At 38.4% G+C, this 26,176-nt stretch overlaps 1 protein-coding gene across 7 annotated transcripts in view; it reads left to right on the top strand.

The window, feature by feature from the left end:
- LOC117884839 (sodium channel protein type 1 subunit alpha) overlaps window positions 1-26,176 on the top strand; it is a 182,259-nt gene that overhangs the window by 143,215 nt on the left and 12,868 nt on the right. For 6 of the 7 annotated variants that reach the window (XM_034785691.1, XM_034785692.1, XM_034785694.1 and 3 more), the window contains one exon: window positions 18,740-19,021. The exons of the other annotated variant lie outside the window; for it this stretch is intronic. In XM_034785691.1, coding sequence (XP_034641582.1) covers window positions 18,740-19,021 — 282 coding nt within the window. The remainder of the gene's footprint in view (window positions 1-18,739; window positions 19,022-26,176) is intronic. 7 annotated transcript variants of the gene reach the window in all.

Genomic DNA, 26,176 nt, shown 5'->3' with positions numbered 1-26,176 from the left:
TTTGAGTTATCAGAGCTAGTGTTGCAGGAGGAAAGTTTGTCAGTGCTTAAGACATTTTTAGATGCTCTTTTTTTCACTTGGCTCTATCACAAACAGGTTTGAGTTAAACTTCTAATCTGTCATCTATGTAGTCCTGAAAGAGGATGTGTGCTTTGCATTGTTCGAAGATATTTGGTCTGCAGTTATGAACATTTTAAAGTGGTATGCAGAGCGTACACAGTATATTACTTTATTTACAGTCAGCACACACAGTGCTATGATTTGAATATTCACAAGAATAGATAATCCTATAGTCAATCTTTCTATATTATTTAATTTCATGTTTGCTGGAGTTTTTTAAAATGCATACACTGAAAAAATGGATCAGTTTACTGAACGAACTCATCATAAGCACACAGATCAGATTTCTAAAACTGAGACATCACATTTCTTTTTTTAAACATAACTCATAAAATCATCTTACCCTTCATAGAACAGAAGAGATAAAGGAGGGGGGGAACAAGATAGAAAGTATGATAGGAAGAATTAGGGCCTCTGATGAGATATTGCCAGTAGGTCCTGAAGTATTTTCAATCTTATCATTATCTTCCTACAATCTGGAATTTTTCTTATAGGAGCCTGTCTCTGTTAGAGATGGAAATTTTCCTTGTTCTTATGAAGATATTCTTAGCAGTTAAAATGCCAATAACAATCTTATGTAATTTTGTCTTTTGTCAATCTTTGAAGTTTAGAAACATTACATAGGAGGCACATCACTGATTTAAAAATATGCATTCATTGTCATATCCTTTCAAAACACAATTATTTGAATACAGCTCTAGAACATAAGTGTGAGATCACCAGATGGATGAGAACATTCCTGGAATAGCCCAGAGTCTTCCAGATTTAATCAGTTTACTTTTGATGGTTCCAGTATGAATGATGCATCAAGTTAAACTGCATTAGTTTTAACTGAGTATTTTTGTCACCTTTGAGGTCTTTGTATTCTAAGTTTGAACCAATCAACAGTTGTATAAGTTTCCCCTTCCATTTAGATTATGAATTTGTTGGAAATCTGTCTATCTATAATATGTTGTTGATCAGACAGTTATATCATTTGGGGGTTTTTTCTTTGAGAAATCTGATCTTATTTACCAACCCAGATTTCTAAACACTCAACCAGGACCCCAACATCTTAGGAACCAACTCTTCAATTATAAAAATGTACAAAAATTAACTCTGTCAAGATTCTGTCCTTAAGTCTTCAAAAATCACAAAATGAATATAGTAGTACTCTGTGATCATTCTCATAACAGCCAGTAATTCTAGTTGACTTTACAGTTAGAAGAATGGCTTATAACTCTCTGAAGAAATAACTTATCGAGCTGAATTTTCTCATGTTTTTTATCAGGTTTTTTGTTTGATTTTATTTTAATGAAAATTCATTCAGTCATTTTTGAGGATCATAAATTGAAATAAGCATGATTTTTATTAAATACTTATTGAAATACATTGTGTGTTTTCTTTTTGCCATATTTTTTTTAAATTAAAGGCAAATAAATTAAGATCAATAAAGCTACATTAGTGTAATGGTAAGATTGTATTTTTACAAAAATTAGGAAATTCTGAGATATGGTTTCCTGCATCAACTAGTTATTTTGTTTCCTTTTCCATGTGCATTTACAATAGTGTCTTTCATTACATTATCATATAACTTCAGTCAATTTGACATACTGGTTGGCAGATAGTGTATAGGGTAGGAAAGGATGTAAAAGAAACATTTTTTCTATATTATTCCTTCAAAAAGACTTAATCATGTAATGAGTATGTATTAAAAAGCAGGGTTAAGGTTACTCTGGGAACTGTAGGTTCTTATTAGATCAAACAGTTTAGTAAAATTCAAAAAGAGATTAGCAAATTATATGAATAAAAATAGCATCTGCAGTTGCAGTAGCTAAATTAAATATTTACAAGAGCCATCAGTTCTCATACTTTAAGGCATAAACTGACCACCAGTTGGGATTGGGTAGAAATTTTTTCCATGATAAGGTATTGTACAATATCTTGTGCATTGTGGGATTTTTGGAAGTTTTTTGCTTTTCTCTGAAGGTATTAGGTACAGGTCACTGACAGAGGCACGATTCCAGAATACATAATCCATTGTTCCGGTCCAATGGCATAACAGTTTAGCAAAAATAAAAATGATTATACTGTTTCTGAAGAAGGAGCAATTTTCCCTTTCTCTGAGACTTCTTTTTCTAGCTTCAACCTTGAGCATCACTGTTATACACATTAACACTCTGCTTTTCATCTACCTCAGCTCATTCTCTGGTCCTTCTGTCTCTCATTTATCTGCCTGTCTTTTCTTTGTTGGCTCTTAATTACCCCTAAAATTTTCTAATACTGAATGTTTTAAATTCTGAGTTCCTACTTCTAGGTAATAAACTTTGTCTCATATTTGGCTCTGCTAATACTTCCCTTAACTCAATGCTAGTTTTACTCCAGAAGTAGAAAATCTTGTTATAAATCTTCATCTGAAACCCCAAACTTTCTGTTCCCTAATGCATTTTTGTCTATGTATCTGCCTATTTCACCTCTGAAACATTGACAGGATTCATTCTTACCTTGATTGCTTTTTTGAAGTTTTTGCTCATATCTTAATCATATCCTGTCTCGACTCTTGCATTTTCTTCTTATTCATTTCCTATTTTCTGCACTTCAGGGAAGCCAGGACCAGGTATGGAAGGATCAATTTGCTAAAATGAAAGTTCATCTCCACTTTTGACCATGCATCAAACTGTCCTGACATTTTTCAGACTATGGTTGTATTTTAAATTTTAGCTATATAATTGTAGTTCAAATAGTCCATTAAGATCCGAATACTTTCACTTGGCATCAAAGTAAAATTATATAGCAAAATGAGTTCATGAGAACATTAAAGGGAAACAAGGAACTCTCCAGTTCTTATATCATAGCGATATACCTTACCATATGGGATATGAATTGTTTAAAGGTGGATTCCACCAGATAGCTATAATTATTTTCTTTAAAAAAAAGTATGTGTATGATGGTTGCCTGATTGACAGACTGGCAGACTAAAACCAGCCATTCATCCACAAATGAAGTGTAGTGTGAACCCTGGCAAGACAGTCGTCCTCACACTGCCCACCAGTGGGCCTCAGCTCTCCTTTGGAGGGAACTACATCTAACAGAGAGAGGGGAGATTGATCTTCATGCCCATTATATCCTTAGCTTATGCTGGGACCACCAAAATCATCCTACACTGTATAATTTGGCTTTTTTTGGTTTGGAGTCTGATTTAATTAATTTATTTTGCTAATTTCGATGGGTGTGGGCACTCAATCCACTGCTGTTAAAACTCCCCTCCAGAATATCCCCTGTCGGAGCATCACAGAGTGCACTCTATACCTGGGAAACTCTAGGAGTTCCTCAGTACATTCAGCACTCTGAGTCTCTAGCAGAGAAACCCCAGAGCAAACCAAATTCAAAATAAGCACCTATAGGTTAAACAGCACAAAGATGTTGATACAAAGACCACAGAGAGCTATTTTCTCAAGAATTATCCAGCCAGATAGTAGCAGGGCACAGAGCACATGCACACAGACACAACTATCATGATTACTGCCACTGGGAGAGAAATAAGAGAAATTCTTACAAGAAGTTCTTCAGGAGGTAGAGGTGGAGGACTACTAAGCTGCTACCTTCAACACCCCCCCCCCCCATCACTTTCCAACCAGATTGTATTTTTCCTCCTGGAACTATTTCTATTTCATTTTCTGTCACCTCCAACTCCAGTTTATAAGTGCTCTCTTGATATTAAACACTTTCCATAAACATAGAATCAGAAATATAGAACTGGGAGGGACCTCAAGAGATCATGTAGTTCATACCCTCATGCTGAGGCAGGACCAACTATACCTAGGTCATCCTTGATAGGTGTTTGTCTAACCTTTTCTTAAAAACTACCTGTTCCAATACTTACTTGTCTTTATAGTTAGTAAGTTTTTCCTAATATCTTACCTAAATCTCATCTGACATATCATTTATCTACCTACTCTCCTACCCATTCTACTCCATTCAGTAGGAAAATTATATAATTGCCTATGTGTTTTTTGAAGAACATGGATTGGCAACTGAAAAAAGCAACACATCCATCTCCCTCTCTCTCACCCTTTATTTTTTTTTAAGTCCCATTGTAGGATAAAAATGTGGTAGGTTGGATTGCCAGTTAAGTTCTATATTCGGAGGGGGAGTAGTTAAGATAAACTTTCTAAGTAGTAATTCTTCTTCTTTGAAAATATCTTCTCACAGCGTGCTCACTCCCAGTTGGTATCATGTTTTCAGAGTGAGACAGGGTGGAAGTCTTCCAGCTTTAAAGGTTTGGGGGCTTTCTTCAGTAACGAAAGTTCAGTGTGAGACTCCTACTTTATTTGTCAGGTGTCAGTAGCTGAGAAGATCTCAGTTCCAAGAACACTTTTTTCCTATTCTCAAATTGTCTAGGAAGCAAGAAGCCCCCCATAGAAGTGAATTATAAAAGTGGCCCATAAAAAGAGTTAATTTTTAAAATATATAGCGTATCCTAAAAAATGGACAAAATATGCATACTGATATATGTGAGTATGGATGTTCATGTGTAAATTAGGGCTGTCAAGCGATTAAAAAAATTAATTGCGATTAATCACACTGTTAAGCAATAATAGAATACCATTTAAAAAATATTTTTGGATGTTTTCTACATTTTCAAATATACTGATTTCACTTACAACACAGAATACAAAGTGTACAGTGCTTGCTTTATATTTATTTTTGATTACAAGTATTTGCACTGTAAAAAAACAAAAGAAATAGTATTTTTCAATTCACCTAATACAAGTGTAGAATTATGTACAAAAAAACTGCATTCAAAAATAAAACAATGTAAAATTTTAGAGCCTTCAAGTCCACTCAGTCCTACTTCTTGTTCAGCCAATTGCTCAGACAAACAAGTTTGTTCACATTTGCAGGAGATAATGCTGCCCACTTCTTATTTACAATGTCACCTTTTGTAGCCAAGTATCAGGGGGTAGCCGTGTTAGTCTGTATCTACAAAAACAATAAATCTGTTAGTCTTTAAGGTGCCACCAGACTCCTTGTTGCTTTTGTAGCCAGCATCACAAGATATTTATGTGCAAGATGCGCTGAAAATTCATCTGTCCCTTCATGCTTCAACCATCATTCCAAGGGACATGTATCCATGCTGATGATGGGTTCTGCTCGATAACAATCCAAAGCAGTGCGGACTGATGCATGTTTATTTTCATTATCTAAGTCAAATGCCACCAGCAGAAGGTTGATTTACTTTTTTTGGTGGTTTGGGTTCTGTAGTTTCCGCATCAAAGTGTTGCTCTTTTAAGACTTCTGAAAACAAAGTCCACACCTCATACCTCTCAGATTTTGGAAGGCACTTCAGATTCGTAAATCTTGGGTCAAGTGCTGTAGCTATCTTTAGAAATCTCACATTGGTACCTTCTTTGCGTTTTGTGAAATCTGCAGTGAAAGTGTTCTTAAAATGAACAACATGTGCTGGATCATTATCCGAGACTGCCATCACATGAAATATATGGCAGAATGCAGGTAAAACAGAGCAGGGGACATACAATTCTCCCCAAGGAGTTCAGTCACAAATGTAATTAACACATTATTTTTTTACCGAGCATCATCAGCATGTCCCCTGGAATGGTGGTCAAAGCATGAAGGGGCATATGAATGTTTAGCATATCTGCACGTAAATAACTTGCAATGCCAGCTACAAAAGTGCCATGCAAATGCCTGTTCTCACTTTCTGGTGACATTGTGTAAATAAGAAGAGGGCTGAACAAGAAGTAGGACTGAATGGACTTGTAGGCTCTGAAGTTTTACATTGTTTTGTTTTTGAGTGCAGTTATGTACCAAAAAAAAAATCTACATTTGTAAGTTGCACTTTCACGACAAAGAGATTGCACTACAGTACTTGTATGAGATGAATTAAAAAATGCTATTTCTTTTGTTTATCATTTTTACAGTGCAAATATTTGTAATACAAAATAATATACACTTTGATTTCAATTAAAACACAGAATACAATATACATGAAAATGTAGAAAAACATCCAAAATATTTTATACATTTTAAAACTGTGATTAATATCGATTATTTTTTTTAATCTTGATTAATTTTTTTGAGTTAATTGCGTGAGTTAACTGCGATTAATAGATAGCCCTAGTGTAAATCATTTGTATTCAGGCTGAACTGCCAGTGGAAGGGCAATGTTTGTGAGGGTCATGGCATAGCAGTATCTTTTCTTGAGTTTCAGTTGGTGTAACTCACTGATGAACTTCATTCCACAAACTCTACCCCATATCCTACCTGGTTGGTGGCAGCCAGTGAGGAAGAGTTAGGCCCATTTCTGGGGGAGATTGCCAGCACTTCATTGGGAGTGTGGGGGGAGACTGGTTACCCTTAAAGAAGCCAGGAATGGGTGTTACAAGAATATATCATTTGATGTTGCCAACCTGACCAATTATAATCGGGTATCTCACTGGCCAGTTTTACATAAGATTATTGAAAAGGTTGTAGAAAAATGACTCTCAATATCTAGATCCTTGGATTTCTATTTTCCTTGTCAATCTGGGTCCAGGCCTGGGTACTGGGGAAATATATTGGTCGCATTGGTGGATGATGTCCTGGAAATAGATGAAGATCCTGTGTCTGTACTGATATTATTAGCTCTGTCTGCTGCTTTTGATTCTATTGATGAAATGTTATTGATTTTCGTGCAGGCACTAGTAGAAGTGGGTAGGTCTGCTCAGGGTGGCTCTCTTCTTTTTATCTGCTGGATCCAAGAGAGTTTTGGGGGTAAATACTTATATTCTCATTTCCACAAGATTCTGCTTTATATCATACTACTAGGAATCCACAGGGTTTTCCTATATATACAAGACTTCCCCATGGATATAAAAAAAATCAAAAACAAACCCCCCAGACTGTGAGGAATGATGGGGAATAAGAATCATGTGAGATAGCTTCAAAGAAGCATAATTACAGATATTTTCCCCTTCTTCAAATATATGATCATTACAGGATTCCTAATCTTGGAGACTGAGTAGGCAGTGTACTAAATAGGCCAATATCATTTATTAATCAAGAGGAATTTATTAAGTGGGAGGGATGAAGTAATCACAATGCCATTAAAGAGACATAAACAAACAGAGGATTAAAAGATGTGTGGTCTCCTGGGAAAAACAAACTTTTTAAATCTGCCTACTTAACTTAGAGACATCATGAAAAGAAGTAAACTCTAAAGGCCAGCAATGTTGGGGCACCCCTATATTGAGTGACTGAACCAGTTGAAACTGAGGAATATTATTTTGTACAAGTGTACAAGGAAGACCATATGGATGTCTCAGACTTGAGGCGAGCTACTGAAGTTGACCTGCCTAGGATAACCTGCCTGTGACATAACCCTTTATGTCCAAGTCTGTTATGACATTGCAGTAAGAAATGCAACCAATCAGACAGCCATTTAGACTTAGTTCTTTTAGGGCTGGTCTAATAAATTGGTGTCAAATGAAACAAAAAGTTGGGTCAACTTTGTAAGCATTTACTTCACATTAAGGACTTCTTAGTTTGTGGAGGCAGGAATCACAACTTAAGGAAAATATAGTCCGGATGAGCAGTTGATTAGAGACAGGGTCCACCACTACCACCTTTGGCTGGAATTCAAATTTACTTTTGTAATGCCACTTTATACCTTAAAACTTGGTGTGATGGGTTGGGTCACAGAAACCCCTTGGGAATGTCACCTGATGTGCTGAGACTACCTCTGAGCCCATTTTCTCTGGCAGTTTGGGCCTCCAGAACCCTGTCTTGTTGAGCCAAGTTGACCTTTTCAACTTGCATTTATAAGTCTTTATGGTACACTTCCAAGAAGACTGAAGATGTGCTGAGACACATCATGCCCCTGGGCCCTATACCATGTCAGGAACCAGACTGTTAAGGTGAAGACCCGTAAGCTGGGAGAGGATAAAGTAACTAATCACTGCAGTGTGTCTGCAGTCATGTTCCCCTTTCCTGTTAGGCAAGTAGTGGCCGACAATGTCGTGTGAAACAGAGCCTTTTCCCACACCTGCAAACTTTCTGTTACAAGAGGAACAACCCAGTATCTTCCTCCTTTTTTATACAGAACCTGGTGGCCTGCTTGCACTTTGAATCAGGAACATAAGATTTGGGAAACCAGGCCTCTGTAAGTTGGATGCATTTAGGGCTTCCCTTATCTCCAGAACATTTTTGTGTAGCTATTGTTCCTGAGATACTAAATGTCCTGATTGTGAACTTCTTCTGTGTGGGCTTCCCATTCCATCCATGGTAACTTCAACTAGTGCTGGTGTAATTTAAAAGTACTGTTGAAGATTGTCTCTGGCTTGTAACAAGGACACAGAGGCCTGGATATCATCCATTATCCAGATGTGAAGTTGGAGTTCCTTTGATGCTTGCTTCTGTTGAGATATCTGGGTCTATTGAAGTGGTTTTGTGTGGAGACTTGCTATGGGTCCTATAAATACAGTTTACATCTATGAGATTCAGAATTGCTAGCATGGGCCAAGCAGTCACCACTGATGCTGAAAAATTCTTTCTGCTAGAATTATGATGCCCTGGATCCTGTCTTGGGGCAGGAAGGCTTTGAACTGAATCCACCAGGGCTCCCTTGTACTCCATTTGTCTGTAGGGGACAAAATAGTACTTTGTGTAGTTTATTTTGAATTCCAGTGCTGTATTCCAGCACCCCTATGGCAACACAACTGATTCTTAGGCCAGTTTTATTGTGCTGTCTTTGGTCAACCAATTGTCCAAAAAGCAGAATATGTGGACTACTAACATATATAGGTAGGACACAACCACTGCCAAGTAACACTGGTTGATTCCAGCTCAAAAAAGAAAGATACAAAATTAGTATTGCAGTGCTGTTCTCATATTACATCTAAGTTACCTTTGATGCAGGGGAAGTATCCTTATGTGCATGTGGTTACCAAAGCCCATCTGATTTTCTAGGCAGTAGGGAGGGTCTGTAATAAAACTCCTTCCTTCTTTTGCCTGGTGCACTGATTTGACTTTGCCATGAGGAATTAGATTTTGTGCTATATATCATCCTGGAGCATTCTTAAGGGCAGAGGGAAATTCTGGGGCTACAAGATTTGGTTTTCAGAAATCTCTCCACCCGATAATGCTTCAAGTCTCATATATCAACGTGATCAGGGACTATCATGAGTAAAATTCCCAAAGTTTCCCTTCAACAGAAAGATGATGGGAAGTTGGTTGTAGTCAGAAACTTGCTACCAGGGGCTGGTTTTGCATGGTTTTGCATCCCTGTCCATTCTAGCTAATAGGCATTGATGGACCTACGCTCCATGAACTTATCTAGTTCTTTTTTGAATCCTGTTAGTCTTGGCCTTCAGAACATCCTCTGGCAAAGAGATCCACAGTTTGACTGCCTTTTGTTTATTTTAAACCTGTTGCCTGTTAATTTCATTTGGTGACCCTTAGTTCTTGTGTTATGAGGAATAAATAACACTTCCTTATTTACTTATTTACTCCACGCCAGTCATTTATTTATCTATCTTTCTGACCTCTATCATATCCCCACTTAGTCATCTCTTTTCCAAGCTGAAAAGTCCAAGTCTTATTAATCTCTCCTCATATGAAAGCTGTTCTGTACCCCTAATATTTTTTGTTGCCCTTTTCTGTACCTTTTCCAATTCTGATATATCTTTTTTGAGATGGGGCAACCACATCTGCATGCAGTATTCAAGATGTGGGTGTACCATGGATTTATATAGAGGCAATATAATGTTTTCTGTCTTATTATCTATCTCTTTCCTAATGATTCCCAACATTGTCAACTTTTTTGGCTGCCACTGCACATTGAGTGGATGTTTTCAGAGAAGTACCCACAAATGACTCCAAGATCTCTTTCTTGAGTGGTAGCAGCTAATTTAGACCCCATCATTTTATCTGTATAGTTGGGATTATGTTTTCCAGTGTGCATTATTTTGCATTTATCAACATTGAATTTCATATGCCATTTTGTTGCCCAGTCACCCAGTTTTGTGAGATCCCATGCATCAGAAGAAGTGGGTTTTTTACCCACGAAAGCTTATGCCCATATAAATCTGTTAGTCTTTAAGGTGTCACCGGACTCCTCATTGTTTTTGTGGATACAGACTAACACAGCTATCCCTCTGATACCTGAGATTCCTTTGTAATTTTTCACAGTCTGCTTTGGGCTTAACTATCTTGAGTAGTTTTATATCATTTGCAAATGTTGCCACCTCACTGTTTACCCGTTTTTCCAGATCATTTATGAATATGTTGAATAGTACTGGTCCCTGTACAGACTCCTGGTGGCCACCAGTATTTACCTCTCTCTGTTCTGAAAACTGATCATTTATATGTTTCTTATCTTTTAGCCCTTTGTTTCCTATCTTTTAACCAGTTACTGATCCAGGAGAGGACTTTCCCTCTTATCCCATGAGAGCTTACGTTGCTTAAGAGCCTTTGGTGAGGGATCTTGTCAAAGGCTTTCTGAAAATTAAAATACACTATATACACTGGATCACCCTTGTCCGCATGCTTGTTGACTTTCTCAAAGAATTCTAGTAGATTGGTGAGGCATGACTTCCCTTTACAAAAACCATGTTGACTCTTCTCCAACAAATTGTGTTCATCTATGTGTCTAATAATTTTGTTCTTTACTATAGTTTCAACCAATTTGCCTAGTACTGAAGTTAGGCAATAGCCAGGATTGCCTGTGGAGCCTTTTTAAAGTCACATTAGCTATCCACCAGTCATCTGGTATAGAAGTTGATTTAAAAGATAGGTTACATACCACAGTTAGTAGTTCTGCAATTTCACATTTGAGTTCCTTCAGAACTCTTGGGTGAATACCATCTGGTCCTGGTGACTTATTACTGTTTAATTTATCAGTTTGTTCCAAAACTGCCTTTAATGATGTCTCAGTCTGGGACAGTTTCTAAGATCTGTCACTTGAAAAGAATGGCTCTGGGAATCTTCCTGACATCCTCAGCTGTGCAGACCGATGGAAAGAATTTGTTTAGTTTCTCCGCAATGGCCTTATCTTCCTTGAGTGATCCTTAAGCATCTTGATCATCCAGTGGTTGTTTAGCAGGCTTCCTGGTGTGCTTCTGATGTACTTCTGTAGCCTTTAAAAAATATTTTTGTATGTGTGTTTGGAAAAAGTGTATGAAGAGGTTGAGGTACCCTACAACTGCTGCTCCTGTTGCTGCTAAATGCTGTAGATTGGTAAATTTTTAAAAAACAAACAAACAAAAACAATAAAAAGATTGCAGTATCAAAGGTTTCTTTGGTACAATTCTGTGAGTTCAGCTATTTCTTTCTCTGGCCATAGTCTCACTCTCTCATGTGAGGAGTAGAAAAAGCAGCCAGAGGTGTCCTCAGGTAAGGTGTATTTTTTCTCTACCAAGGACATAGTGATAGAGAAGAGAGGCATTTTCCACACTTGATCAGCTAATCAAAGAAAGGATATAAGGAAGCACAGTCTTTTTAATAGGGGGATCTGATCAATTTACTTATACACCATAACCTTTGAAGAGTCCTGGTCAGGGACAAACTCAGAACCAGCAGTGATAGCCAGCATCTGCAAAAAATGGAAGAAATTTGAGTCCCCCAGGGCAGGGTCACTGCGGGATTTTTCCCCTCTGTGGATATATATCAGTAGAATCCAAAGAGTCATGTTCAGGATCATCCCTGTAAGACCCCACATGTCTAGAACCCAGGCCTGGGAGATCTACCTGGCTGCTGGTCTTCCATGTTGGTACCCAGCAGCAGCTGTAACCAGCTTGTGCTTCATGGCCCTACAACCTGCTGTAGACACAGATCATGCAGTCTGACAGGCAGAAGCATCATGGGTCTTGATTAGCTCCCCACATATAAACCCAAGGGGACATTCCAGGGAGTGTCCAGGCAACCATGTGGATATCCTGTAGCTGCCATGACCATTTCTGCTCCCTGCTTCTGAACTCCTGACTTTAACCTTGGCTTGACTTGCATTTTGCCTCCTGACTGGACCCTGAAACCTGACTCAGACTCTGACCTTTGGTATCGACCCTGGCTTGGAACCTGACTACAAACTCCTCCACTACTCTCAGCTTCATGGTTTGCCCCTGATCTGACCCTTGGTCCTGACTGCCCATGTTGGGATCCTGACAATCCCTTGATCCCATTCAAGTAACTCATTATGGGGTATTGCAGCAAGGGAGGTTTAGGTTGGACATTAGGAAAAACTTCCTAACTGTCAGGATGGTTAAGCACTGGAATAAATTGCCCAGTGACGTTGTGGAATCTCCTTTGAAGATTTTTAAGAGCAGGTTAGACAAATACCTATCAGGGGTGGTCTAGATAATACTTAGTCCTGATCAGTTCAGGGGACTGGACTAGATGACCTCTCGAGGTCCCTTCCAGTCCTACGATTCTATGATTGATGGAGTGCCAGGAGATTCAGGGGTACCAGAGCAGATGTCATCATTGGCCACACTAACACTTGGCACTATCTGCATCAGTAGGGGTGCTGAGGCTAGCTCCACCTACCAAGATATCTGACTTTCATCAGCAATGGGACAACTACACAGTGTGCCAAAGGTAGTTCCTCTGTCAGGAACCCACATGACTGACTAGATTAATTCAGTCAGTACACACCACACTTAGTTGCCAAATCCTTGTTCAAATATGCAAATTATCAGAAGATTCAATGCAGAGCTCCTCAGAGTAGTATTTTTGGCAGGAGTGTATTGGAGGATAGATGGCTGTCTCATGGAGACTATTACTTTTGGTCCTTGTGCAGAGGCAATGTGTCATCTGAAGAGAGCCAGCAAGAGGGGCACATAGCCTGGAGAATCAAAGGACGTGTAGACCACAGTAAATCATACTGAGTTTACTAGAGGCCGACTGGAAGGTAGGGACATCAGCAAAGAATATCCATTACTTTGATAGTACAATATGGAAGGTGGAACCCGAGCTGTGGTATTAGAAACCCAGATACAGCTCCAAATGGGAACTCCTTGCCTAGCTACAGTCAAGAAAGAGCTGGCTGGACAGCTCTAGGGAATAGAGCAGGAACAGATAATGGGGCCTGACCAAGTCATGGTTATTGGTTATCACATGGGAATTAATACTTCCTCAGAAAGCTTTGAGCTAGGATACTTCCATCTTGTTTCCCATTGGGAGCATGAGACCTAGAACAGTGATGGTCTCTTTAAAGAAAAAGATTAATTTTCTTCAGGAAAAGCCAGTCTGATAATTTTCAGATGTGAGAAATGAGAATCAAGAGGTAAAAAACAGACAAAAATATTATTTAGTACAACCTTTTTTGAATTTATTATTAGGGAAACCTTAAAAAAAGTTGGCATTCTATTACAGCTTGCAGTATCACTAGTCCAAAAGGTGCTTGTCTATTGCAAATGTTTAACTTGTAGTGTTTAGTCAGAGAGTGATAGTACACTAGTTTTCTCAGTGGATGTGTTTTTTATAACTGTATATGCTAATACCATTGTCTGAGCTGAATGAGCGGGAATGGTTCTATTTTGAACTTGGAGGCTTCCCAACTGCTTCTCATCTCTTCTTGCTGTTGTTCCCCCGCTCGCCCCTCCCTTACCCTAGACTACTTAGCTCAAATTCATACTGGGTGTAACCTTGATAAAATTAATGGATATGCCCACAAGAAGCGAGTGATTAATTTATTAGCTTTAAATGAAAAACAAAACCCTTTTAATTGAGCTACCAACATAATGCCCCTTAACTGAGTAATTACATGATGTTATTGTTATAACCCTCATTCTTCTTCATCCCTCTCCTCTCTCCTGTTTATTGTTCTCACTCATCACAATTAAAATTAGGTTGTAATTTCGTTGAGGCAGGAAACTATTTCTTTTCAACTGAATTTGTAAAATGCCTGGCGTAATTTTTGTTTTCTAAAATTATTATTATAATAACTAAGTCCGTGGGATGAATTTATTACAAACAATGAAGAAGACTTCCTAAATTTTGCAATACTTTTAAAATAGACTTTTATGGCTCTCTACAACACTTCCAAATTATTCCATGGAACTTCTTTCTCCTAAAATAGATTTAAGCAGAAGAATGGTATACTTGGTCCTGCCTCAGTGCAGGGGGTTAGACTAGATGACCTTTTGAGTCCCTTCCAGCCCTACATTTCTATGATTTTATGAATGTTATGATCTTCTCATATACTGCATGGAGCTAAAATCACCTTTAAAATTAATTCTTCTGAAAAATTCAGCAGTATTCTGTTGAAAAGGCAGTCATCTGTGATATCGTTCTTCATAATGTTAATACCAGTAAATCAACCTTTATCAATAGAAAGTATATCCCTAATCCTTCTGATTGGTTCAAAATCAGGAAAAGTAAGAATTTGGTTCTAAGTTGTCTTGGCAGTAGATCTTCAAAAGCTTTCTGTGTTGTCTTGTGATGTGAAGAGCTCTTTCAGGCTAGTGATTCCAGAATTTTCACTTTAAATTTGCTGTTCCTCATACATCTACTTATAGACTTGATGTCCAGAATTGCCTTCTGTTTGCTTAAGGCAAAGCATATGGAATATAAAGTAGGAAATTCCCTTCTGTGGATACTGATTCTATGATTCCTATCTCCTTTAGGTGTTGCAATGGTCCCCTCCAGCTCAAAGCTGAAGTCCTTGTAAGACAGCCCCTTGTTTAAACAGAAACATTTTTTATAACTGTGTGATGTCTGATTTAGTTCTGGAGAGAGAGCATTAATAGGAGGTATACTTTTCAAAACTGTTAACCCATTGCAAAATGTACCTCAGAAGAAGAGGTTGACAATTTATTTTTTCTGTTAAATTGTTCAAGTGATGAAGAAATGTTACTTGAAGTTTCTACTATATTCACTTCTCTTTTTAACTTATTATTTTCATTACATTTGCAGTGACTGTGGTAGGAGTGTCCACAAATTACACATAAGACATTCATAAATACTGGGCTGCAAATCTAAAACTTTACAGCCCTCCTACCAAAAACATGTAGTGCATACACATATTAACATAGAAGGAGTTATGTAAGACACTGGCCAGATTCTCCTCATATTAGTATATTTCAGTCATTCCCGACAAAATTTAAGAACAATGGTTTCCAACTCTACATGTTACTACCATAGCATATGTGAAAGAACTCTTTACAAGGTGCAATTAAAAAGTGGATCCAGAAGCATAGGAGCAGCATGAAGAATACAGTCTGACAGCTTTGCAGGATAGGGCAAAGGCTCATTACTGGTGCCAAAAGGTTTAATTTTCTTCATTTAAAAGGTTTAATTTTCTTTTCTTCTTTTCTTAAAAATATTTCCAGGGGGCCTGGATAGCTCAAGGGGTTGGTAATGGGATACAGAACCTTTCATCTCTAGGTCACCAGTTCGCATCCAGGTCAGTAGTGACCAAAAATTATTACCATTTGATGGTTATTCAGTGACCTATATGAAATGAGTTGGTAGAATTCATTTAGTTCTAATTCCAAGAACAAGTGTCTTCCTTTTTAGCAGTTTGAATAGAGAGACTGGATTGCCCTCTCAATTGAAGATGTGAGATACCTGGACAGCAATTTCCTTCAACAATTATGTATTTATTTATAACAATAATTGTTGTTGTTAATATTCTGGTGCCTGTGCTGGATCTGTTGTTAATCCAGTACCTGAGACAACCACTACATTCATAAAACAAACCAATTCTTTCTAATTTATATAGGACATGCAAATAACCCCCACCTTCCTCTCTTGATATCTCTGTTTTCAGATTTCTTCACAAAGATAAAATTTTAAAGGGAGGAGTAAAGATCAATATAACATGTCCTGGAGATTCTGCATTCAGAAATAAAGTCAAAGGCACCAGCTGACCTAGAATTTCAGATAAGCGTGTAGCGATAAACAGTGACATAGACCAACGCAGTCTTGAAATGAATTCCACACATTTCTAATTTTCATTTTATTCTCAATCTCATCAACCTAGTTAGCAAGCGATTTACATTTCTTACAGAATGGGATAAATAAATCCTTGTCTCCTACAGCCCTTTCCTCAGTCTCTGGAGAATAGCCTTCCAGTGTCCAGAACCTCACTGTCACCCCTTCAGTGTTTTTACTAAATGAAAATATTGATTGGAGTATACAGACATTTTTGTAGGAACTTCTTATTTTCTATTATAGAAATCTTAAGAACACAAGCATACTTCCCTTAAAGCTACCAATAAGAGTAGACGCCACTAAGGAAGAAATTCATTCCTCTTTTAAAAATTAAACTTTTGACTGAGTATTTGGGTGGATTCTCAGTTTCATTAATGCCCCTTTATGCCATGCTGTCAATGGAAAGAATCCTTAAAGCAGGCAGAAAAGACCCCTGAGAATAGCCAGTGTGCAGGGGCCTGCCCAGCTAGTGTAAAGTTGATGTAAGGGCTCTATACTGGTCTTGATCCTAGGCTGTGGCATAGGGGTCAAACTGGGGGCTTGGCAGGGGTGTAGCTGGAGTGTACCGTACTATGGCTATACTGTGCTTCCCAGGACTCACAGGGGGCTCTGGGAAACAGAGAGTAAGTTTGAGCAGCCCTGAGATTGCTCTTACCTACACAGAGGGCTGGGAAGGCCCCTGCATGGAGCAGAAAACAGGGAGTGCAAAGATAGATTAAAGCCAGCTAAAACTACCTCCTCAGCCTATTCCATTCCCACCCCACTGTAGGAATGGCATCACTGAGAATCAGGCCCATATATTAAATGTTGTTTAATATATTAAGATTTAACTGCTCCTTACAAGGTCCCATATGGTATTCTGTGCTGAGGCAAAACCAGAGTTCAAAACAAATCACAAATAAACAATAAATCAGTAGATTTAGTATCAGAGACCTAGGAGAGAAGTGATTGCTCTGCTGTGTAGCCAAGCACACTCCCCACAATTTTTTTGTAGCTTTGACAGGCACATGAGTTATTTACTGTATATTAGAAAAACCAACCTCATGTTTCTACTGTAAATTCCTATTGTGACATCTTGCCTCCAGGGAATAGCATAGCCAAGAAGCTATAAATTAATGAAAGAAAACCCTGTGTGATCTTGATATTGCTTAGATAAATCAAGGATATCACCCCATATCCCCCAGCAAAATCTACTCACTGGGAGAGTTAAAAATCACAGATGATTAGTGCTGGGTCTTTAAAGCCCTGCAGGACTTCATCCTCAAGAGGCAGAGAGTTCTGTCATCTGTGGAGCTTCGGAGCTTCAAAGGAGGAGAAGGGGAAGGAGCCAGTCATCAGTTTCCCCCTGTCCTACTACATTACATGCTGGTGGTGATTAGGGGTGTGTGTACACCACTAATGCTTTGCCCGCATAGCTATACCGGTATAGTTATGCTGGCAAAGTCCCCTAGTGGAGACACAGCTTATACTGACAAAGGAGTTCCTTTGCTGGTAAAGTTAAACCATCTCCCTGAACAACATTAGCTATCCTGCCAAAGTACTCTTTTGCTGGTATAACTGAATCTACAGCAGGGCTTTTGCTGGCATAGCTTTGTTATCTAGGGGGTATGATTTTTTTCACACTCCTAACCAAAATAGCTATGCTGGTAAAACTTTGTCATGTAGACAAAGCCTAGGACAAATTTTCTGGATGATAACTTGCTGGATGATTTGTTAAGGATTGCTGCAATAATAAACAAGACCTACTGTAAGCAATTAATAATATTTCATGTGGTAAATCAAATGTATTCCTCCCAAAGGAAGTTCCCTCTTCCCCCCCATCCAGCAACTGCTTTGCAGGACAGAAATCTAGCTTTTCACTGATAACTAAAACCCTGCATTATTTTGGAAGATACTTTTTTAAAGGTATTTTAATAGTCAATTTAATCCCTGTTTAGTCTATTCAAAGAGCTCTGTGCTCTTTTGCATTTGCTGTTTTGATCTCTTCTTTTATCAAATTCCCTCTGTAGATTTTGGAATTGTTCATTCACTGATTTTTAAAAATTGTTTCATTTAAAATAAGTTTACTGAATTAAACTCAATAAATGAAACAAGACTGGAGCTTGAAATAAACTGTGTTGATTCAAATAAACACATATTGCAAAATTGTCTTGCTTATCTATGCAAAGAAATTAATCTTTGTAATAATAATGCATGGATCTATAAGGCAATAAAGATCTTATATAAATCTTGATTAATCCTTTTAATGTAGTTCTTGGTTTTTAAATTTTGGGCATTGTGTTTTCAGTTTTAATTTCACAGGCATATTTAACAAATCTACATGCCACCAATCATTTTTAAGTTTGCCCACACTATAATTTATTGCATCTTTAGATTATTTTAATTTTCTGTATTTATATTTAACATTTATCTCTCTTTTTTTATAGAGCACATCAATGTAAGACTTCATCTTACTACCACCAGGTTTCTATTTTGTTCTTCATTTAGATATTTTAGTTTTTCTCAAATTTTTTTTGTTCTTCTGGGTAACTTTAAATATTTAAAAGAATAGAGTAACACTACTGTCATTAACATATTGCATTAACATTTTTAGTATTAGCTTTTTAATAAAAATTTAGATTGATTAAGCATTGGTTAAAACAATGTAATTATTTTACTGTCGTAAATACTCTTACACTCTTTTCTTTTCCCCTCTGTATTTGTGTACTAGGTGGTTGTGAATGCCCTTTTAGGAGCAATTCCATCCATCATGAACGTGCTTCTCGTTTGTCTCATATTCTGGCTAATTTTCAGCATCATGGGAGTAAATCTGTTTGCTGGGAAGTTCTACTACTGTGTTAACACCACAACTGATGAAAGGTTTGAAGTCGACAGAATCAACAATTTTAGTCAGTGCGAGGAACTCATAAAAAACAATGAAACTGCCCGATGGAAAAACGTGAAAGTAAACTTTGATAATGTAGGATTTGGGTATCTTTCTTTACTTCAAGTAGTAAGTGATTACTCTTCATATACCTCTTATTGCTTATATGTAATAGTAAAAAGCAATTTTTCCCCATTTTTTGTCACTAAAAGAGCAATTCTTACCTGGTAATTTTTGTCTGTGACTCAGTAATACCAGTGCATCAATGGCTAATATTGCTCTGTCGTATCATATAGGCAGATGATAATTAGTAGGAACCAAGGATTTCCATGCTTTCCAGCAGGATGATTCCTTCTCCTTTCCTCCCTCCCTCTTTCTCATTACTGGTTTGAGAATTTTCAGAGTTGTAACTTGGAATGGTATTACACACATCGGTACTCTTAGTGTTATTGTTACTAAAGGGCAGGAGTCTGCATTGGTGTAACTGAGGCTTGGTCTACACTACCCCCCCCAATTCGAACTAAGGTACGCAACTTCAGCTACGTGAATAACGTAGCTGAAGTCGAAGTACCTTAGTTCGAACTTACCTTGGTCCACACGCGGCAGGCAGGCTCCCCCGTCGACTCCGCGGTACTCCTCTCGCCGAGCTGGAGTACCGCAGTCGACGGCAAGCACTTCCGGGTTCGACTTATCGCGTCCAGACTAGACGCGATAAGTCGAACCCAGAACTTCGATTTCCAGCCGTCGAACTAGCTGGTAAGTGTAGCCAAGGCCTAAGTCACAGAAAAGAATTCTCAAATAAGAAATTCCCTTTTCAGTGATTCAGCTGCCACCAGTGCAGACTGGTGTGATCTGAGAAGCAATTCCTCAGTACACAGAGAAGTTGGTGAAGCAGAAGGAAGGCCATTAGATAGCCTGATCTATAAAATCTGTCTCCTTGAGTCCCCACACCAACTAATTTGTGGAGTTTTCTTAACAAAATTAGAATCCAGGGGAGTATCCCTAATGCATGAGGAGGGCTATGGCACTCTATGGCTGTGTTTTCACTGCCAAAAAGGTGTTTTTACAGCAAGATAATTAATGTATGTTAGCTATCTTGTTGTAAAAAAAAATTGCCTTTTTCGGCAGTGAAGAAATATCCTATGCCTCAAATGATCCAGCAGCCTAATTCTTGGCTAAAGCCAAGAAAATGAGTCTACAGTTCAGGGCTTTAATTTGACAGAATCACATCAAGCTGGCACTTCATACTCTTTTTTTTAAAAAGCTGTCACCTAGTTTTCCAGAGTCTGAGCTTTTATTTAAAAAAAAAAAAAAAAAAAAAAAGTGAGCCCAGAGCCTTTATGTTTGTGAAGAAAATCATGAAAACATGATCCGAGCATAAACTGACAAAACAATTTCAGACAATTGTGAACTACCTCATTCATCTTAGTAGGGTGGTGTCTCAAATGCGCAATTACAATAATTTAAATATCAACATTGTTAAGCATTTCACTACTGATCGCCGCATGGAAGAGTGACAAGCATGTTATGAAAATGTGCACAATCCACTGTGAATATAATTTGATTTGGTAACACAAGTGGTTTGTACTTGAAAGAATTACAACACTTTTTTCTCTCAATCTGCCCTGTGGAGCCAATAGGCCAGAGTGGAGGAAGGGAGTCCAGGGTGGGAAATGAGTCCCACCAAAGGGAAGCCATTCCAGCAGAGCTCAGCAAGGCGTCCTCCAAGCTGTCCCCAACTAGTCCAGGGCCTCTCCAGACAGTGGGAGCCTGGTCTGTTCAGGGATGGAGGTAGGACCAGGTGTATTCCTTTCTGTGTTTAGTGGCTGCTGTTCTCTCCTCTGCCGGAGGCTGTCTGCAGACTCAGGAAGGCATCACTGCAGCATTTATACTTGGTTCTCATTTTCAAGCTATTCTTTTCAACCACTAGATGGAGAGGGGGGTCTCAGTTACTACAGAGAATTCTTTCCCAGATATCTGCCTGATGGGTCTTGCCCACATGCTCAGGATCTAAATGATCACCATATTTGGGGTTGGGAAGGGATTTTCCCCTGGGTCAGATTGGCTGGGGTTTTTTCGCCTTCCTCTGCAGCATGGTCACTTGCAGGTTTAAGCTAGTGTAAATGGTGGATTCTCTGTAACTTGAAGTCTTTAAATCATGATTTGAGGATTTCAGTAACTCAGCCAGAGGTTAGGGGTCTATTTCAGGAGTGGGTGGGTGAGGTTCTGTGACCTGCAATGTGCAGGAGGTCAGACTAGATGATCACGATAACCCCTTCTGACCTTAAAGTCTGTGAGTCACCATGAGGGCTAGAAACATTTTTTTTAAATGAAAACTTAGATTTCTAAATCCATTGCATGACTCTGGGAGCTTGGGTAATAGGTGTGAGCCTATTTTGCCTGTGCCTTATTCCAGTCCTGCCTATGGGTGTACCGGTACCTCAGTGAGGGAGAGCCAGGCCCAAGGATCCAGCAGAAGATGCATGGTCGTATTTTGAACATCTGCACAATATACTGAGAGTAGTGTCTCATTCTGTTATCTCAAACCTTGCTGTGAGGAACTTGGTTTGTGGATGGAACTTGGGCAATGCCACCACTTCTTTTTTCCATTCTGATATAGAGCTTGTAGAAAGTATTGAAAGAGCGCGCACATTTGTGTTTATTCATTTCCTTGACCAAAGAGTCTCTTCTGGCTGCCCACAAAATGGACAGAGAGCTCTACATCTTCGAAGATGTGTGCGATAAAGTGATAATATCCATTTTGCAATCATGGAACAATAAGAGCTCAATAAGGGGAAATTTTCAAAGGTGCCTATAGGATTTCAGAGCAAAAGTCTAATTGGCTTTCAGTGGAACTTGTGCTTGTAAATCCCTTTTGTAAATTTCAAATTACTACATTAGAACCTTTTATTATGTGGCTTAAAGAACACAGTGAAGAACATGACTCAGAGACGTAGCTTTTCAGGGCTCTGTACATAGCTTTGTTGATCAGGGCAGAAATTAAAAAAGCCATCTTATAATTGATATGGAAAAGAGATATCATGTTAGACAAGAATCTAGGGCAGAGCCTTAAGACTACTTTGATCTTTGATGAAGAAAAGATGGAAATATCAGAACTTTTGTGTATCTACCCTTCCTACTGAATATGTAGCAACAAAAAGGGTATCTGAAAGGAACGGATACTAGGAATTGATTGGCTGAGTCCCATAATTATGCTTATATATCTATATGAATATAGATAATGCTTTTGGAAGAATTGTGCATTTGGCTAATGGCTTAAGATAAAACATTAATCCTGAGGAATCTAGATACAAAAGTGTGATTGTCAATGGATATTCTTGCTGTGCTTCCTCTTTGGGCCATATCTGCACTCTGCTCTATGGAGAGCCACTATCTGCATTCTTAACTCCTGAACCAGAAGCCCACTGAAGTCAACAGGAGTCAAAAGAGTTCTTTCCCTGGCTCCTTAACGATCTGAGCCAAAGCTGATTGAAGTTATTGTGAGGCTTTCCATTGACATGAATGGGCTTTGGCTCAGGCTGCTAGGAAACTAAGGAAAAGCTTTATTGAGTGGTGTGGAAATTTCCACATGGGGGGGCAATACCATTGCTTTTTCTGACAAACTTAGCAATAAGTGATAAACATTAATGGGGGCATATCAACTATACACTGCAATTAAAAACCCAAAGCTGACTCATGCCAGCTGACTCGGGCTAAAGGGCTTGGGCTGAGGGGTTGTTTAACTGCGATATAGAGGCTCGGGCTGGAGCCCAGACTCTAGGACCTGTGAGGGTTCCAGAGCTCAGGCTACAGCCTGAGCCCGAATATCTACAACATGATTAAACAGTCCCTTAGCCCAAGGCCTGTGAACCCAAGTCAGTTGGCACGGACCAGTCGTGGGTTTTTAATTGCAGTGTAGACATGCCCTGTAGTATGCAACAAAGGTGCCTTTTGCAGAAGGGCAGTAGCATTAGAAGAGCTGTGTTTTTCAAACTATCTTTTTGTTAGCATTACCCATTTTTTTTAACCAGCTGAGTCACATCTTTCTGGGAGAGAAATATTGTAGGTTCTTGTAGCCTTTCTGGACAATAGATAATCTGGAATAAATTCCTGTTTCCTTAGATCTCTTCTGGTTTCCGTTTGGAGCAGGAAATTCTAGAAACAGTTCCTTTTTATCATGGAGAAGGTGTGGATAGAGGAGATTACAATGCTAAAGGAAGAAGGAACAGGATTTCTATAAAAACAAACAAACTTTTTTTCCGAAATCAGGACCTAGCCCTCTCATCCATGATTAATCTCTAATGTTATCTGAATATAAATATTATTTCTGTTATGAGAGTCATGCTGAAAAGTAAATAGAAGTTTTATAAAGATCCTTCGTCTGAGTCACTAGACAGGTGGCACACACAGAAGATCTGGTCTAGTTTCTGAAAAAAACCCCTGTAAATTCTGAATTTAGACTGCCTCTGAATCACAGTCAATTTTTCTGAGCTGATAAAAATATCTGTGGATCTCTCTTGGGTGAGTTTTATGAAGAATTCTTTCAGTCTAGTTTATCTCTACAGAAATCAGAACCTTAGAAGAGAAATTTCCTAATACAAGTGCAGAGCCATAAAGTTTTTCTGGCTAAAACACATGGGTTCATGATATGTGCCAACAGTTTTACAGAATCCTGGAAAATATCAATGAAGACTTTGGTGATCAGAGACTAAGAACAATTTCCAGAATACATTTGTAGTTTGGGTTTGTATCTTTTTACGTGACATTTCAATGTTCATTCTATGTAGGCTCTGAAGATGCCACTAGTTCAAAACTTTCCATTTTATGGTCCAATACAGCTGGTTTTGGTCTGTGTGAATCTGCGGATGACTTGTTTTTTTGAGGAGATTTGTGGGGGGTGGCGGAAGGATGTCTAAACTTGTGTGAAGATTTTCTATATCCCTGAAGAGAAGTGACGAAGCTGGAGAAACTCCTTCTTCCCAATTCTCATGCAGCTCTAAGTGGAGAAGGAGAGGGAGGTGTTGGGAGAAAATAAAGGGCATCTGCTGGTATCTCCTTTGTGGCATGACTCTCTTGTAACAAGTATAAACCTGAAATCTAGTATTTTGGATTTCCTCTGGTAAGTAAATCTCCTGGGGGTAAGAGACACTTCTCTGGTCAAAATTTTGCAAGCCATTAGGGTAAATACTGAATTGATTCTTTTGCTTCAAGGTAGATAAAAAGGAGGAGAAAACAGAAATTTTGAAATGTGGGGTAAAAAGTGTGGATGATAAAATGCAGTTCTACCAGGCAGATGTGGACAGCTATAAAGCACCAACAGGATATTAATTAAAAGCAATATATTGTTCTGCCCAAAAATAGACACTTGAAAATGTTCCTAAAAATCATCTCAGGTTGCTTGGCTTTAGTAAAGGAATAGAGTGGCATAACACCTGTGCGATCTTACAGTTTTCACTAAAAATTTGATCCACTCTTGCTTGACAGTAAGTTGGGTTTGGTTTTTGTTTTTGTTTGTTTTTGAGGGTTTTTTAAATTCCATTCAAATTTATACTTAGGCTTATCTGGGTTCGTTGGCCAGAATGGTTTGGGTCAGATTCTGATCTCAGCTACACTCGTGTAATCTAAAGTAACCACTTTCAAATCAGTGGAATTATTCCAGATTTAAATCAGCGTGAATGAGAAATCATTGGAGCTACGCCAAGTTACATGAGTGTAACTGAGATAAATTTCTGGACTCCTGTATTCTGATTTTATTCAGTAGGGATAAAGACAGTAATTTTGGAAATATGTAAGTAAAGCTTTACTTCTCTTGAGGAAAACGTTATAGGCCAAATTCAAGTCTAACTTAAGCTGGCATCAACCTCTCAGTAGGAGCTGTATCCATTTACTAACTTCAGCACCCTAGTGCTGAATTTCCTCTACATGTATTCTACTATTCCAAAGCAACACAGACTTGAAGAAAAAGATTTCTGTAACTGAAGTGAACTTTCCAGTTTGGGAAATGATGGAAGGAGGTTTGTTCACCCCACAATATCAATTAACATAAATACTTTTTTACGATGATGATTGAATTCATTGTTTCCTGATGAGTCACTTGAGGGATTCAAAAGGAAACCAACCACTACAGTGAGGGAGCATATTGGATTCCAGCGAGGTATCAGTTCATAACTCATTCTCCCTAATTTTTTTACTTGGGAATTCTGATTTGTTTTTCTGGGTTTTTTTCTTCACTTGTTGGGAACAGTAATGTTCTATATATGACTTTGTGAAATTGTGTTAGTGTAGTGAATACAGATTCTATTTCAGCTCTTTTTAAAGATACTACAATTAAGTTGCATTTAATAGTTAGTGCTTCTCCATCCTCACCCCTTGAAGCTTCTATACATCCTCTCTTTTTTTAAGTTGCTCTTTTATGTAATAATAATTAACTATATGGGCTTTGAGAGTTCCTCAGTTCTTTCCCCTTGTCTCAGATATGGTTGGAGATCTGCATTTTTATTTTTATCTATTTATTGGGGATTAGGAGGGTAAGAGGGTTAATTTTAATATTTTAAAATTAACCATTTTCTCTTCTCACAGTTAATCTATGTTAATATGAATATATTCATTATAATATAAATGCATGCATAATTAAAAATAATTCCAGTCTGTCTGGAGACCATTTATGAGGATTCAGGTGGTGTGTGTTTGGATCAGAGAAAATAAAACACACCATTCAGAAGAGCTCCTCCACCACTTCCAGCATGTACATAATTCAAAGGTATGCCTGCTTAACAGATTGAGCAGATGGAATCATATTATGGACACACTGCATTTTTCCACCAGTGTGTAAGATGGCAGATCTGATTTTCAAATGGTTATGTTGGCTTCAAAATCTCTGGCCATTTCTGAGACTTCAGTCATGTTCATGAGTACCTGCACTCTAACACGATCTTTTAGGGGTTTTGCCATCAGGGCCGGCTCTAGGTTTTTTGCCACCCCAAGCACACAAAAAAAGCAAAAAAACCCAAAACAAAACAAAAAAACATCTCTGAGAGCGTAACTGCCGAAGCAAAAAAACAAAACAAAAAACACAACAACCCAGAATGCCACCCCTGGAATTCTGCCACCCCAAGCATGTGCTTCGTTTGCTGGTGCCTAGAGCTGGCCCTGTTTACCATCATGCCATAAATTGTCAGCATGATCTAATCTTTACTGTGGTGGCCCCTAAGGTATAAAACTTGCTCCTCCCAGACATACACCTGAGGGCAACCCTACATGTCTAAAAACTATGCTGCTTCAGGA

Source organism: Trachemys scripta, chromosome 11 (assembly GCF_013100865.1).
Source record: "Trachemys scripta elegans isolate TJP31775 chromosome 11, CAS_Tse_1.0, whole genome shotgun sequence".
Taxonomy (NCBI): Eukaryota; Metazoa; Chordata; order Testudines; family Emydidae; genus Trachemys; species Trachemys scripta.
The sequence above is the reverse complement of the archived record's forward strand: the minus strand, read 5'-3'. Positions and strand labels throughout refer to the sequence as shown.